This window comes from Vombatus ursinus, unplaced genomic scaffold (genome assembly GCF_900497805.2).
Source record: "Vombatus ursinus unplaced genomic scaffold, bare-nosed wombat genome assembly UNPS02014772.1, whole genome shotgun sequence".
NCBI classification, from domain to species: Eukaryota; Metazoa; Chordata; class Mammalia; order Diprotodontia; family Vombatidae; genus Vombatus; species Vombatus ursinus.
Window position 1 is genome coordinate 3246716 of NW_020954550.1, and position 16841 is coordinate 3263556.

The 16841-nt window shown below is 36.1% G+C and overlaps 1 protein-coding gene across 1 annotated transcript in view; it reads right to left on the reverse strand.

The window, feature by feature from the left end:
- The window catches only part of AP3B1 (adaptor related protein complex 3 subunit beta 1), a 338444-nt gene that overhangs the window by 26538 nt on the left and 295065 nt on the right, over positions 1–16841 (reverse strand). Inside the window, exon 24 of the mRNA XM_027863441.1 lies at positions 3941–4025. Within this exon, the coding sequence (XP_027719242.1) occupies positions 3941–4025 (85 nt within the window). The remainder of the gene's footprint in view (positions 1–3940; positions 4026–16841) is intronic.

Below are 16841 nucleotides of genomic sequence, written 5' to 3' on the forward strand. Positions count from 1 at the left end.
CCCTACATTTATATCTATATTTATGTTTCTATACCTATCTATCTATCTATCTATCGTTCATATGTTGTCTTCCTCCAACAGAAGGTGGGCTTCTAAAGAGCAGGAGCTGTTTTTGCCTTTCTTTTTATCCCTAGTGCTTAGCACAGTGCATAATAAGCTTTTATTAAGTGCTTGTTGACTGTCTGACTGTAGTCAAAGGGTGTGGACACTTTCTTGCCACATTTTATCTCCAAAATATTTTTCAAACAGTTGGGCCAATTCAGAGCTTTACAGCAGCTTTTACAAGTTGTGAGCTGCTCCAACTGTTTTGAAAAATACTGGTCCAGGAAACCATATCTTCATAGTCAGTGACTAAAGGGCCAGGAAATAAAAGATAATACTCTGTTCATTGTTGATTTTTTCTAAGCGTTTGACTCAGTAGAGCAAAGTAACAATGCATATTTTCAGATTACATAAGATCCCTTAATAAATAAAGCAGAGTTTACTGTGTCTGGTGATGCCCTATCAGTCTCAATCAAAGCAGAAAAAAGAGATGTATGCTTGTCAAAGTATTTGCCTCTCTACTGGTGGATGTCCACCAGAATATAAGTGGAAGTAGGATTCAGTACAGATGTTAAATTCTTTTAGATGCTCCTATTTGCAGGTAACAATTTACTAATTTCATCCCTGGAATTTTATAGAGGCAATCAAATGATATTTCCAATTACTCAAAAGTTTGGAAAAATCAAGTGGATGAAGAACCTATTGTACAGACTAGGACATTCAGTTGGCAAGAGTCCATTGAATTAGTCCATAAGTGCATATCTTTTGGATGGAAATTGTAGATAGAGAATAACCTGGAACCAAAATTAAATAGGAGGAAGAAGTTGGATTAAATTTGGGAAACCAAACCATGCCTCCAGTGTTCCCAAATTATCTTCCGAAACCAATATCCATCCAGTGATCCTGAACCACATCAATCTCTAAAGAATGGAAACTGTGGCCAATGGAGAGACATATGGTGGGCATAATTAGCCTGTAATGTAATACTAATGATTATTTTCAGGAAAGGAGTGACATCACGATAGCAACCAGGAGATACATGATCAGAAAAGGATGTGAGTTGGTCACATAATGAAGAGCGAAGAATAACAAATGAATAATCTGAATGATGCACTGACACCCAGAGAATATTAAAAGACCTAGAGAAAAACCTTCAGTTCAATGGGTAGGGCATTTATAAATGAAGATATACACAATAATCACAAATGATGAGACTATATGGTTGGAGAAAATGCCAACATTGATAACATCAAGATCTACCAAAATACTGAAACAAGAAGATTGAATATTAGACTAACATTCAACTCTTGTTGGAACATATGTTCCTTCAAACATTCATCATGTGTGTGTGTGTATGTGTGTACAAAGGAACTATATCTTTTCCATACCTGCTAATCTCTCCATAGAGACTAATATATAAATATGTCAAATGACGATGGGGATTGTTTCTCTGTTTCTAAACTGCATTTGTTTTAAAGTATACTTAATGATTTATGGGTGATATTCATAAGGTATTGAATTGGATAACCATTTAAAATATAAATACATCAGAGCAAAGTTAATCTCTCCCACTAAGTTTCCTAATAATCATAATAATATGAAACCAATCCATAGCCTCAATGATGAAACAGGACCCACTGCCCCATTTTCTTTCTGCTCTGATGGAAAGGAACTGCATTGAATAGCTTGTCTTTATAGTTCACAGCCACTTCAGAATGCAGAATCTATTACACATTTGCTCTTCTTCCTTCTATTTATCTACACCAATGTACTTGGGAGGAAAAAGCAGCATCTATCACATATTCTTTCTTTTTCTTCCTTTTTATTGAACCACCAAGAAAGTACAGTACATCACTAAGCAAAAAGGTGCTATTTACTATGCAAAACACACAGTTGGTGACTGGCATCTAAGATCAATTGATCCACACATTACCACTATCTCCCTACCCCCACAAGCACTACTATAAAGCTATTGATTTAAACACTGTCGATCGGTTTCCATTTTCTGATTTTGGGCAGACCAATTAAGAAAGTGAGTAATTGTGATTACACTGCTTCAGGATCAATTACATTTGATGCAAACAAAGTGCTCTTTTTGGAACACATAAGGAAAATAATCATGATTCTGGGTGCTTTGGTGTTGAGCCAATTCCTAATAAAATTTCAAATAAATGCTATGCACATAAACCTCCATAGTTAAAATTTTAGAAAACATATATATGTAGATATTATTAAGATATTATGGAAAATATATTTAAGTTAATTCCTAAAATAGCCAAGACTATTTTAAGCCTATTTTGGAAAAGTGTGACATAAGAGAAATTGTTTAAAGCAGTTCAAATACTTATAGACTAAAGAGTACCCACACATTGATGCCCAAAGGGACTTTAAAATTAAGTTAGAAATGATTTTGCCCAAAAAATTATTTATACTGGCTAAACATTTTTTTAAAAAGGTAAACCAGAAAAAAACACCACGACATGCCTATTTATCTAAAGAGTCAAATATAAAAGCTTCATAAGAAAAGGGACAATTGTGGGTTCTCAATTTTAGACTAACTTGGCACATGAGCTTTGTCATTGGGTTCACATTGCCCAAGTCATTACAATGAATGCACCAGTGGTATGGGAGGCAAATCTATTTACAGTGACGTTACTCATAGTCTGGTGTTCAGTAATATTGATCTGTCTTGTTTTTCTAATAGGAAAATAATAAACAATTACTAGGCAATGTTGGAAAAAGTAATCAGTTTTTATATATCACTAATACAGCAGACCTCCCAAAACATAAAGGTGATGATCTGCATAAAATCAATGTGCTATGCTACACTGGTTGTATTCATCATCGCAGGTTCTCAGCAATAAATGGTATAACATTAGGCCTGAATCACCGGTAAACTGAAAAGTTATATGTCAAAGAAAAGTTATGTATGTAATCTATGTTCCTGTTACAAAGTGACTATTTTGTAAACTTGATGATTTTCTATAATAAAAATCTGTCTGTTAAAAAAAAAAAAGGTCTGTAATTTAGACAAAATACATCACACATTTCTTCGGCAATAAAAAGCACCACAACCTGGAACTTAACATTTTCCAGTAGGATAAACAAAGTTTATAGCTGATTAGAAAGAATATATCCATATAGAAAACCAGAGTGTAAAGATTAAACTCAGAACTTATTAAAGACTTGTATTGATTTATTAATATGGGATTCCAGAAGAATAACAATAGCAAAAGAAAAATATATCAAATGGTTAGAATGGAAAAAGAAATAAAGAAATTGGATTTCAATAGAAACCTTTGATTCTGGAAACTATAATTACGAATTACTTACAGAACTAGTCTTTCACCTCCATTCTCTAAAATAGTTCTTGGCAGTAGTCACTTGTGAAAAGTGCAAAATAATACTTACTTAACAATACTAAATGTGTAGTTCCTAAATTAATGACTCAAGTAACGAAGTCCAACAGGTTTTCAGATAACTAAGCCTGGTTACTAATCCTCCAATGTGAGAAGCTTAAGATGAACAGCTAAGATGTACAATTGTATTATATATATCATGTTCTCAAATTTTCCATATCATACCATAGTTTCTTCATATATCATTAAGAAAGATTGAGGCTAACACATGCATATGAGACTATAGTACTCTAAAAGTCAATTATGAAACTAATTTCAGTCATGAAACAAAATACTGAAAATGTCCATATTCCATACCATTTGTATAATTATTCCAGAGTAGTCCGAAATAGATCAAAACAAAGCATTTAATTTTCACCTTTTGGAAGAAAAGGCTAGCTAGCTGAAAGCTAAGAGTTTGTTATTAATAACCAGGAATTTTTCTCAATCAACCTAGTACCACTAAACAAACTACAAATATAAAATAACACTGAACTTACCACAACTGGAAACAGGCAGTCTGAGTGGAATCACAAAAGTCAATACCCATTGCAACTGTAATGGATCCCCCAGGCTCAAGAGATTCTAGGAAATAAGATCATTTGGATGTGAAAACACAGTGACTGTCACAAATAATGAACTGAACTAAACATTCAAAATTTTTCCAACACACAAGTTACTTAGTGCTATAGTCAAGTCAAATTTGGTCATTCCACATAAAGTTTCTCAAACTAAGGATTTTAAATCCAAATATTTTATACATTATAACAAATCTTACCATGCTTGTGAAAGGAATTCTTTTTAAAAGTTCATGGTTTTTATTATACTGTCTTTATAGATTACAGAGGTAAGGATATAATAAATTACTTTGGGATGTTTTAGCAGACACACTAGTCCTCAGGGGACTTAGAAGAGTTTATGCACATTTAAAAGACAAACTTAAGGACAATACACTTAAAATCGTTAATGGGAAAAATCCCACAATAAGAACATCTTTAAGACTTTTAAAACTAGGGGCAGCTAGGTGGCGCAGTGGATACAGCACCAGCCCTGAAGTCAGGAGGACCTGAGTTTAAATCCAGCCTCAGACCAAACACTTCACATTTACTAGCTGTGTGACCCTGGGTAAGTCACTTAACCCCAATTGCCTTAAAAAAAAAAAGTTTTAAAACTATAAATTAAAGGGATGCTGAAGTAATCATCTTGGAACAACATCAAGTAACTGTACTCAGAAATTAACCAAGAGAAATGGCATTTTTGGAGACCAAAATGACAAATCTATTTGCATCATCCAGAGGGTTGCTGAGAGGAAATCTGAGTAGCAAAAGATGAGACCATCATAAAAAACAATTAAGCCAGAGACACAGTATAGTTTTTGGAATCTTTGGAGCTTCAATAATACAAGATCAATCAACTAACCTTGTTATGAAGTGTTGCCACAACAAACACACATATCTATTTTATATCTTAGCTGTCACTCGTCCAATTCAAGTAAAATATTTTATTCAGTTTATGATTTGAGCCCAGTCATCTGTCAGTTAAATTTACTGCACACACCCACGTGAAATTACAGAATCATAGGATCCAACAGTTGGAAAGGATCCTATAGGCCAAGTCCAAATCCTACGAGTTAAGAATAGCCTCTACAACATCCCAGTGAGTGGTGATCCAGACTCTATACAAAGACCTCCAGGGAGAGGGAGCACAAGACAGCCAGCTCATTCACTTTGGGATAGTTATCTGTTAGGATCATTTCATAATTGCTAGTTCATTTCTCTTAGATCAATCTTGAATCTTCCTCTCAGAGACTTCCATTTGTTGCTTCTAGTTATCCTAGTGGAAGGAGTCTACTGTTTCTTTCTCATGATGGCTATAATGTTGCTTCTAAGTCTTCTCTTCTCTGGCTAAACATCTCTAGTTCCTTCAACTGATCCTTCTTGACATTTTTTCTTACCATCTCTATTAGTCTCTTCAGAACATTCTCCAATTTGGCTAAGTCTCTCCCTAACAGTGGTACCCAGAATAGAAAACAATACTACAAATATAGTTTAACCTGAGCAGATTATGATTTCCTTCATTCTGAACAGACTTCTTCTCAATACAGCATTCTTTTCTGGGAGTAGGGGCTAACAGGTTCATACTGTTAACATTCAGAGCTAACAGCTGTCAAGCCATGTCTTCTCTATTCAAGAAATTGATTTTTTTAATCCAATGTAGAATTTTACATTTTTTTGTCCCTATTAAATTTCATCTTATTTATTTCTTCTAATTACCCTAGCTAGTTGAGGCCTTTTGGGACTCTGATTTATCATTAACATGACTTTTTAAAAAATCTACATGAAAACATGAGTTACATATTATGAAGAAATATTAGAAACATCCCCATTAAAAACAGTTCAAAACAGGATCGTCCATTTTTACTAATTCTAGTCAGCAGCTTTTAAAAAATAAATGATAGCTACAGCCATAAGTGTATTATGTTACAGTCCCTCTTTCATTATCATGAAAGTGATAAAAAAAAATGATACATATAAGCAACTCTTTTACAGTTGTAAAGATGCTGTAGAATTGTAGCCATTGTGTTTGTAAGCCACTTTATCAAACAGGGACTTCACTTTACAGGACGGACAATGCCTTTATTCAAAAGTAAACAATTTTTTATTTCCGTATTGCTTTGAAGACCACTCACCCTACTTAGGATTAACTGACTTGAGCTTGACCTACAGCAGCTGCCTAAGTATCTCACGATTATTTATTCTCCATGCATGTCCTGTTCAGTGTAGTTATATGGTAGCAAGCATCACAATACTAGCAGACTAGTGGTTATCTTAATGGTGAACCTGTTGGATTTTTTTACTTCAATGTTTCACATTGTTTCCTTAAAATTAATACACTTTACATTAGACTTGAAATCTGCTACTTCTGAACACACCATGTTTTGAGTATTTTTCAGTTTTAAGTCACATCTAATGAGATACCTTTAAGTGAATGAATGATGCATTCCATACTTACTGATAATTTCATACAACAATGAAATGGATTATTTAAATATAATTTATGCACATACTGATTATGAAAACATCTCTTTCAATATAATATTCTATTTAATTAATATTCTGTCTCAATAAAAATGATAAAGCAAAGAAAATAATTCATTTTTGAAGTTGCTTTCCCTCAGCTACAGAGGTCTGGATCTCCTCTCTTTATGCATACACTTTGTCATTAAGGAAAGCTCTGCACATGTAGAAAAGATGAGATAGCATAAATATTTAATCTTAAGTCCTTCCTCCTAAAGGATGCAAACCTGTAGAATAAATCACTGCCCAGCTTTCACTATTTATTTAATATTACATAGGTTATGTATGATGCTGATGAAAATACTGAATATGTGAAGTAGGCCCCTCAAGACTCTCAGTCTTAAAAAATTAGATAATTATCAATCCAATGCTGCTGTTCTCACATTCTGTCTAGCTGTCTCTCAGTAATGTGCTTCATTTCATAGAATTTACAGTTTTGGCAAGGGTTCTTAGAGAATTTCTTGTCTAGTTTTCCATTTTACTGATGAGGAAATAGTCCTAGAAAGACTAAATGGCTTGTCTAAGGTTATATACCTAGAACCAAGGTTTCCCAACTCTAAGTCCAGTATTCTTTTCACTAGATAATATGACCTTAATTCAGTTTTGTCCTTCTTTCTCCATTAGCCTATGATTGAACAGTATGCTGCACAAGTGGTAGATGAAAATCTTTGGCCAGATCTATTTTGGATTCTAGGTTTAACTAATGAGGTCAATCACTCTTAAATGGCACTACAGTGATGTTATCTCCATTTCTTCATTTATTTATTCTATCCTTATTCATACTTTATTCTGCTTCCTATGTTTCTCTAGATGTGCTAAATAAATTCTAGGAGTGTTACTCACTGTTCTCCAACTTTCAAAGTGTTTCCATTGATTAGTGATTCATAAGGATAGTATGAAACCTCACTTATTGAATTTAATTGCTGGTACCCAATTGTAAGGAAAAATAACATGCTTTAATAATAAAAATAGGTAGCATTCATAAAGTACTTTAAGTTCTGCAAAGTGCTTTACAAATATTATCTCATTTAATCTTCACAACCTTGGGCATTAGTTGCTATTATTATCCCCATTTTATTTATGAAGAAACTAAGATATCAAGGGACTTGCCCAAAGTTACACAGCTAGTAAGTAACTGAGGCTTGATTTGAACTCAGGTCTTTCTGATTCCATGCCCAACACTCTATCCACTGTACCAAATAGCTTCTTAGAATTTAGAGAATTATATACAATTAAATGGATTATATCATTGGGCAAAGAGTTAGAAAAAACTATGGGCCAAGAAATAAAATTAAGTTTGTAAATAGCTTTTAAAATACATGTAAACAAGTTATTAAAATAACTGAAAATAGTAGGCACATATAGAAAAAGGTTCACATCAGTCCAGTTATTACTGCTAATGTAAAACAGGTTAGAGTATTAATTGGCTAGTGTTGGACATTAAACTAAAGGACTGTTTAGTTTTTCTTGTTAAATAGAATACCCACTTAAGGTGTGACTAGTATAATTTATAAATTCAACTGAAGAAAGAAAATGTCTATGCAAATGTTCATTTACAGTTCAAATAGATATTTTGGTTTATAAGCATTTTTTTATTAAGCATAAAATAATTCTCTAACAACAGACATTAGATCAATGAACATTTAACATGTGTCCATGTCAATGCCTAAAAATGGGTGGGGTATATACATACCTATCTGTTCTTCATTTCTGAAGATGAAACCAGTAATAGTAATTATAATATGTGGATGGCTGAAGAAACTAATGCCAGACCAGTAACTATTTCTAAACTGTGCGTATACTATTAGAGAATTTGGGTAACTGACTGTGGGATGACCAAGTTACCTTTGAGTTCTGACATCAACATGTTTAACCTCTATCATTCCTTACCTTGGGTGAAAAATTTTGTTCAGTTAAAATTGGTATTCTTTAATGTGTGATTTTTTTGGTTGGCTGCTTATAAAATCATCTTCCAGTCATTGTAGTCTTAAGAGTCTTACAGTAATGTGTCTGAGTGAGTCTAGATTTATCCCTGATGGCATATCCTGTGAATTCTGTAATCTGTCCCTTGATTTTAATATTTCTGGAAAATTTTCTTAAATAGTTTTATAAAATATGGTGATAAGAATATTTTTTTAGTCACTATTTTTAAAGGTAGTAACTCTTATGTACTCTCTAAGTTCTGTCCTGCGGATCTGTTACTTTTGTTTGCAAAGCTTCCAAGCATTCCTCCACTTGAGTCATCCCTTGAATTCCTTTTCCCTTTGTTTATATCATTCCATACAAGAGAAGAACTGTTCTACCGTTTTACTGTATGCTTCAGGAGTATTTCCAAATTACTGAGTTTCATTATCTTGCCTAGTTCCTTCTTCACTAATTTCATTTCTTCTTTTATTTCCTTAAGTTTATTTATCATTATCCATTTTATGGTTTTGACTTCATTTCTAAGGCTATTGTTGAGGTTAATTTGTCTTATTTCCCTTTCTGTGGTTTTGTTTGAGTTTCTTTTGATATATATTCTTTATTCCTTGTTTTGGAATGCATCCTGTCTCTTCTGGATCATTTTTCCTTTCCTGGGAAACCACTATCTTTTGAGGCTTTTTTTGTTATTGCCTTCAAGGGGGCTGCTAAGAGGCTCAACACTCTTGCCACCTCTAATGCACCATCTATCTACTCAAAAATCTAGAACTTCACAATCTCAAAGGATCTTTAGAGATCATCATTTTGCAAATAAAGAAAATGAAGCCCAGAGATGGTGACTTGATCCTCAAGGTCAAATAGCTTGGTTGGTAAAGATGACCTTAATGTTTCTAGCTATTTCAAAATCTTATTTAATTGTATTTATGCTTTGGGTGGGGGGAAAGGGGCTTATGACTGGCTTGATACTTTTGTCCTTCAATACAATCAATACTCTAGTCCTTATCCCAGGATTTGAGCTGGAAGAGAATTTAGAAATTATCTGTTCTACCCCACTAATTTTAGAAATGAAGAAACTAAAGCCCAGAGAGGTTAAGTCACTTGCTCACAATCACACAAGTGGTATGCAGGAGAGTTAACATCTAAACCTATGCCTTATGTATGACTGCAAATCTGGTCCTCTTCTACCATCTCTTCATTTGACATTTTCTAACCTGACCTTGTTGGGAAATAGCTGTTCGGTGCTAGCATCAGATTAACAAATAATGTACTTATCTATATGAAAAGCAGTAGGGTAGGCATTCTCATAATGGTAAATGATATCACTCCAAATACACCAGAATTTTTATAACCTGAGACCTACTGATGACCCTGCCCAGTCACTTGGCATTCTGGAAGACATGCAGATTGTACTGATGAAATTCTTTAAGAAGGTGGATATCCACCATGAATCGACCTTAGTTATTTCACTACATAGAAGTAAGTTAATCCTGCTGCTTTATGGACCCTTAGCTAGTTCTGGAGTTTGTTGTCATACTGCTGGCAAGTGTTTACTATTTTCTCCCAAAACGTGTTTCATCTTGATTTGTGTTTCTACCTTTTTCTCTATCAGGACATTATCTGATAAATTGTTCTCTAAGTGGCAAAACAAAGTGACAGTTTTCATGAGTATGAATGATGTCAATCTCTGGCTTGTAGTGCAATTTCTGCTGGCATGGTTCATCCATTGTCAGCCATCCTTGTTTCACGACCAACCCAGTGCCTCTGAGTGTAACCATCTGCCTCTTCCCCCCAACCTTCTGCAAAGCTCTTATTTTGTCATGTGATAATTCAGGAGGATTCAACATGTTCTTTCTATTGCAAGTCAGGTGACCCAAGCTCCTGCTCTTTACTCTTCCTTGTAGATAAATGTTCTAATATGAAAATCATCATAGGCAGCACTAAGACGTTGAACATTTCTGCCCTGATTTTCCCGGGCACCTCATGAATCTAGTTGAAACTGATCTAAGTTGCTTTGCATATTCTAGTCCATTTTTCATCCATGATGTTATCCTTCCCAAATCACTATGGTGGATCACACTTGCAGATGGGTTTCATGGCATTTGTTGGAGACTTCATATGTACATAAGACTGAGAGGGCACCAGCAGAGTAAAAGCTGACTTGTGCAAGAGACCAACAAGTATGAGCCATGATAAGGAAACCAGGAATTGCCTTCATGGAAAGGAGAGTGAATGCCTTAAACCTATTCTTATACTCCTTCCCTGCCTCCCCAGTCCCCAGTCCCACTCACTACTCTGCCTGGACTCATTATAGAAACATGACAGCTTTCCATTACCACAGAGCTGGAATGAGACAAATCTTCTGTTGTTGGACTGGACCTATGTCAGAATCAGAGCTTCAGGCATCAGGCCCTTATCTCTAGGACATAGTCCTCTAGAGACTCAGATATCAGACTTCTTGCTATCAGGACCTTGTCTATAAGCCAAGGACTGAGTTTGGACTCTAGGCCTCTGACCTCCAGGACCACAGTCACAGGCACCACCTCCAACATCCTATCCAGGGCTTGAACCTTAAGGCCCAACCTTTTTTGCCATGAGTACTCCATCTAGGAACAGGGTTTCTAATACTAGGCACAATTTCCCTTCTTTCCTAATGCTTGATAGAGAACTGACACTCCCTTTTGCCATTCTAAGGCTCTTCAAGGAAGGAGATCCAGTCAGTAGGTAATGAATTCCCATCCTAGAGTTAGCAAGGGCATCTAGGTGACACAGTGGACAGAGTGCCGGGCCTGGAGTCAGGAAGACCTGAGCTCAAATCTGAATTCAGACAGATTACTAGCTGTATGATCTTGGTCAAGTCACTTAACCCTGTCTGCCTCAGCTTCTAAAATGAGCTGGAGAAGAAAATAGCAAACCACCCAAGTATCTTTGCCAAGAAAACCCTGAATGGGGTCATGAAGAGTAGGACACAACTGAACAACAAAATAGTTAGCAAATGCCTACCTCTTCCTAAACCTGTTATGATTACAGCCTAGATGAAAATCCGTTTCCCATACTATTGCTTCCTTATCTCTCATCCCCACTGATTTTAGCTCTAGTCATACTGAATATTTGTCCTGTTTTGCTCTCCCCTTCTACCACGCCACATGGAATATCATTCTATTGTTAAACTTCTCATTATCTTAGACCTTTTCCTCTATAGCTCCTTTCATTTTCTGACAGTTATAGAAATTTCGTTGGCCTCAAAATACATTGGATGTTCTAATGATGTCTCAAATTTGAGAAGTACAAAGGAGAACTTTATTTTTCCCTTCAAACTACCCCCCTGCAATTTCTCTACTTCTGTCAAAGGCACCACCATCCTTTTGGTATCTCAGGTTCTTAATGCTGACAGCATCTCTCACTCCCTACCACAACATATCCAATCAGATGCTGAAGCCTGCTCTTTCTATCTCCATAATCTATTTATATCTAACTTGAGTTCAGACCCTAATCATACCTCTCACCTACATTATTACAACAGCTTCCTTCAACAGCCTCACTGCCTCAAGTCTCTCTCCATTCTAATTCATCCTCCAAACAGTTGCCAAAGTGATTTTCCTTAAACACAGATCTGAAAACCGTCACCACCCTACTCCAAACCTCTAGTAATTCTCTATTGCCTCTACAATACAATATAAACTCTTTAGCTTTTAAAGCCATTCACGACCTGGCCCCAATTACCTTTCAAAGCTTACAATGCATTTCTTAGGGTACATTTACTTCCCTCCCACACTGTGATCTTGCCAAACTGGCCTTCTCTCATTTCTCATGTGAAGCACCACATCTCCATCTCTGTGCCTCAGTACTGGCCAAGCCCCAAGCTGCAACATGCTCCTGCCTCACCACTGTCTCACATAATCCTTCTCTTCCTTCAAGACACAGCTCAAACACCATGAAGCCTGTCCTGATCCACCAGCTACTAACCCTCACTAACCACCTTGTATTTAATTTTATTTATTCCCTTTATACTTATGTAGCACATACTATATATGTATATGGTATCTTTTTGCTAGGATGTAAGTGTATTGTAAATATGGACTGTTTCATGCTATGTATTTAACTTTTCAGAACCTATCACTCTACCTGGCCCTGAGCAGGTGCTTAATACATGCCTGTTGCTTGACTAACTGGATTTTTGATCAGTCCCTCCAGCACTAGACATACTTTCTTGAATGTCCCATAATACACTACACCAAGAGAAACAAGAGAAATATACCTTTCTCCCCATTGCTACTTCCAGCAGCTACTTCCTTTCTCAGCAACTAATTCCTCTTTGTTTGGAGCTGGCACACTCCCCCTCTGCCTCTCAATACATACACATACACATATTCGTGTGTGTGTATGTGTGTGTGTGTGTGCGCACACATGTGTGTATTCCTTTCTACATCCTAATATCTAGATTTATATTACACACTCCCTTACCCCCTCCCCCAATCTTGATCTTGGTAGCAGTTATCTACCAGTCTCCAGGTCATTCTCTCTGCTTTCTCAAGGAGTCATCACCAATTTAGACTGCATATATTTTATTCACACATAATCGTGTGCATGTTGCTTCCCCAATTAGACTATGAAGTCCTTGAGAGTAGGGACTGTCTTTTGCCATTTTTTTTTTAAATTTCCAGTGCTTGGCACAGTACCTGGCACATAATAAGTACTTAATAAATGCTTAGTGACTGTTTCTTTTTCCGCATCTCAACCCTAGCTCCTTGAGGATTTCACCATACATATGTGGCTCTGTTTCCTCAAAACATCCTGGCCTGCAAAGTCATTAGTCTCCTTAAATCTCATGAACTTCACTTTCATTCTACTTCATCCACACACAGAGATAGTCATACCCTTGATCTCACAATCCCATGTGGCACTCACATTATTGAGAACTTTGACATTTCACTATCTAACCATTATTTCCTACCCTTCTCTCTCCATGTGCCTCAATGGCCCTTCCTATTATTCATAGCCACTTTGTGACTGCCTCAGTGCTCTCCCAGGCCATCAATTTTATTCTGAGCTGATTTTTCTCCTTTCCCAAGCTTGACTCTATAGTTAATCAGTTCAATTATATCTTGCTCTACGCTCTTGAATCCTTTTATCTCTTTTCTTACCCATTCACCCCTTGCTAAACTCTAAATCTGGGTTTCCTGTACCATCTACTTTCCCTGCTCCGACTATGCTATGCTGGAGGAAGTCACATAACTTTATTGACTAGGCCTCTGACAAATGTATGTTACCTAATCTCAACTGAGCCCTTGCTGCTCCACAGAAACCATTTTTTTCCATCTCTAATTGACTGGTACTCCTCACAGCAATTATGCCAAATCTCTTCTTTTTTCCAAGTCTCCTATACACACCATTTGCTTATGTCTCCTCCTAAGAAGATCTTACCTCATATTTTACTGAGAAAATAGTGGCCATAAGTCATAAGCTCACTCCTTTACTCTACTCAGTACCCACCCCCAAAATTCCTCGATATTTTCCCCAATCTCTCCTTTACTCCTTTCTCTAATAAAGAGATGGTCCTTCCCTTCATCAATACCAACTCCTCTATTTGTGTCCCTATTCCTGTCACCTAATGTGTCTTCCATGAATGCCCTCTCAATCAACCCCACTACTCCTGCCTAATCTTTAGTCTCTATCTACTGGCTCTTTCTTCATTGTTGACAAATACGACCAGGTTCCCCCCATCCTAAAAAACAGATAAAATCAAATCAAATCTGCACCTCCACTTGACCCTGCCAACCCTTCAACCTATCATCCTGTTATCTCTCATTCCTTTCAGAACCAAACTCCTAGAGGAGGGAAAAAGTTGTTTACACTTGTTGCTTCTGCTTCCTCTACTTTAACTCACTTCTAAACCCATTCCAATTTCACTTCTCACTTCACTCACTTGAAACTTCAGTCTCCAATGTTAGCAATGATCTCTTAATCAAATAAGCTTTTTCCTGGTCTTTATCATTCTTGCTCTCTCTATAGCAACTTGACGTCCTTAAGTATCTCAAACTCAACATGACTCATAAAGAACTCATATCCTTTTCTCCCAAACCATTCTTCTTCCTTTCCGACTTTGCCAAAGGCAAAGGCTATCTTTCCAGCCATCCAGATGTGTAAATTCAGTGCCATTCTTATCTCTCCATTCTGCCTCATTACTTATATTTAATAAGTTGCCAAGCCTTTCCAACTCTACCACCAAAACATCTCTCACATCTGTCCTCTTCTCTTGACTCATGACTACTACCATCTCTCCTTTTTGACTATTACAACAATTAATTGGCCTCTCTGCTTCCATTCTGTCCCTTCTTCAATCCATCCTCTACACAGAAGTCAAAAGTATATTTTTAAACCATTTTTTGTCTTTCTATATCATTTCTCTGATGAAGAAGTTCCAGTGTTTCCCTTTGCTTTTAGTTTAAAACATAAACTCCTCTATTTGAGAGTTAAAACCCTTTACACTCTGACTCCAATCTATCCTTTCACATTTATTTCATATTACTCCATAGAACTCATGCTATGTTCTTATCAAGATGACTTATTTTTGTTCCTTAAACACAACATTTCATTTCTGGCACTCACACCTCTGCACAGGCTATCCCTGCCTCTTCCCCCATGGGGGATCCTTTCCTTCCTCATCTCCACCTCTTGTTCTTCTCAGCTACCTTCAAAGGGCAGCTCAAGTTCCACTTCCTACACAAGGATATAACTCCTGATCCCACTACTTGTGAGTGCTCCCCCATCATAATCTGCCTTACATTTGTTTTCTGTATACTTTGTATTTACTAATCTAAGTATCTGTTCCCTTCAGCAGTATGTTTTTTAAGGGCAAGGATTGTTTCTTTTATTAATTTTTTTTGTCTTTGTAACCTTGGGACCTTGAAGATAATAGATGCTGTCACATAAATAGATGTATTTATTAAATACCACTGCATAACGTTTAGGACAGAATTTAGTATGCTATGGGCATTCAATAAATCATAACTGAGTCAATGATAAATTACTCTCTTAAATACTTGGCTATGAATGGGAAAGTAGTGCTAAGAAAGTGATATTCATTTGTATTTATTTCTCACTTAAAGTAGTAATACTAAGTTTATTATAGTTCTTCTGTTCTACATTGGCCATTAAAAGGTCAATTCATCGACTCATGCCAGCTCTAAGAAATGTTAATACTGTTCTACTGTTTTAACCTTTGGATAACATTTCTAATGTTTAGAAAACTCGTATTTCAGTTTTTAAAACTAAGCTTTAAGTTTTTAACTCAGTAAAACAAAAAGCCGTATCATAAGCAATGTAAGGATGACTTCCTATTTTTGATATTCATAAATTTTCTAGCAATATTTAAATTTTAGTGTCATCTAATCGAAATGAGATAGGACAGCTTTTGACAGGATACTTGCACTTCACTTATTTATTTCTTAATTACTAAATTACTAAAACTGCATTGAACATATTCTAAAATCAATTTATGTCAGTTCACATCTTCTTTGCTCTTGTTGATCCTACAGGAATACCACTTCCCATTCAGTAGGAATACAAAATATTCTACTATTTTCTTGAGCAGCTTTGTCTAAGGTTATCAATAGTCTCCTACCTGTCAAATATGAATGGCTTTTCCTCAGTCCTTACCTTTGCTAACCACTGGACATCATCAACTGGATATATATGCCATAAGCATCTCAGATTCAGCATGTCCAAAGGAGAAATCATTTTCTTTTCCCCCAAAATCTCCCCTTTTCAAACTTTTCTAATTCTGTCAAAGGTAATACCATCTTTCAAATCACTCAGGTTTGTAACCTGGGAGTCATTCTAGAATCTTCATTCCCCCTCGACCTCCATATCCAATAAGCAAAACACTTCCATAGTAGTCATGTTGTGAAAAATTAACTATATTTCCCTTCATCCTATCTCACCCCTCATTTACTCTATTCTCTCTTTCGACCTGTCCCTCCTCAGAAGTGTTTGCTTCTTGATTACCCCCCTCCCCCAATCTGCCTTCCCCTCTATCATCCTCCCACTTTCTTATCCCCTTCTTCCCTATTTTCCTGTAGGGTAAGATAGATTGCCATACCCAATTGAGTATGTATGTTATTCTCTTCTTAAGCCAAATCCAATGAGAATGAGATTCACTCATTCCCTCTTACTTTCCTCCACTTCCTTTCTACTGTAAAAGCTTTCTCTTGTCTGTTTTATGTGAGATAATTAACCCCATTCTACCTCTCCCTTTCTCCTTCTCCCAGTATAATCCTCTCTCACCCCTTAATTTTATTTTTAGATATCACCCCTTCATTTTCAACTCACCCTGTGCCCTCTATCTATCTATCTATCTATCTATCTATCTATCTATCTATCTATCTATCTATCTATCTATCTATCT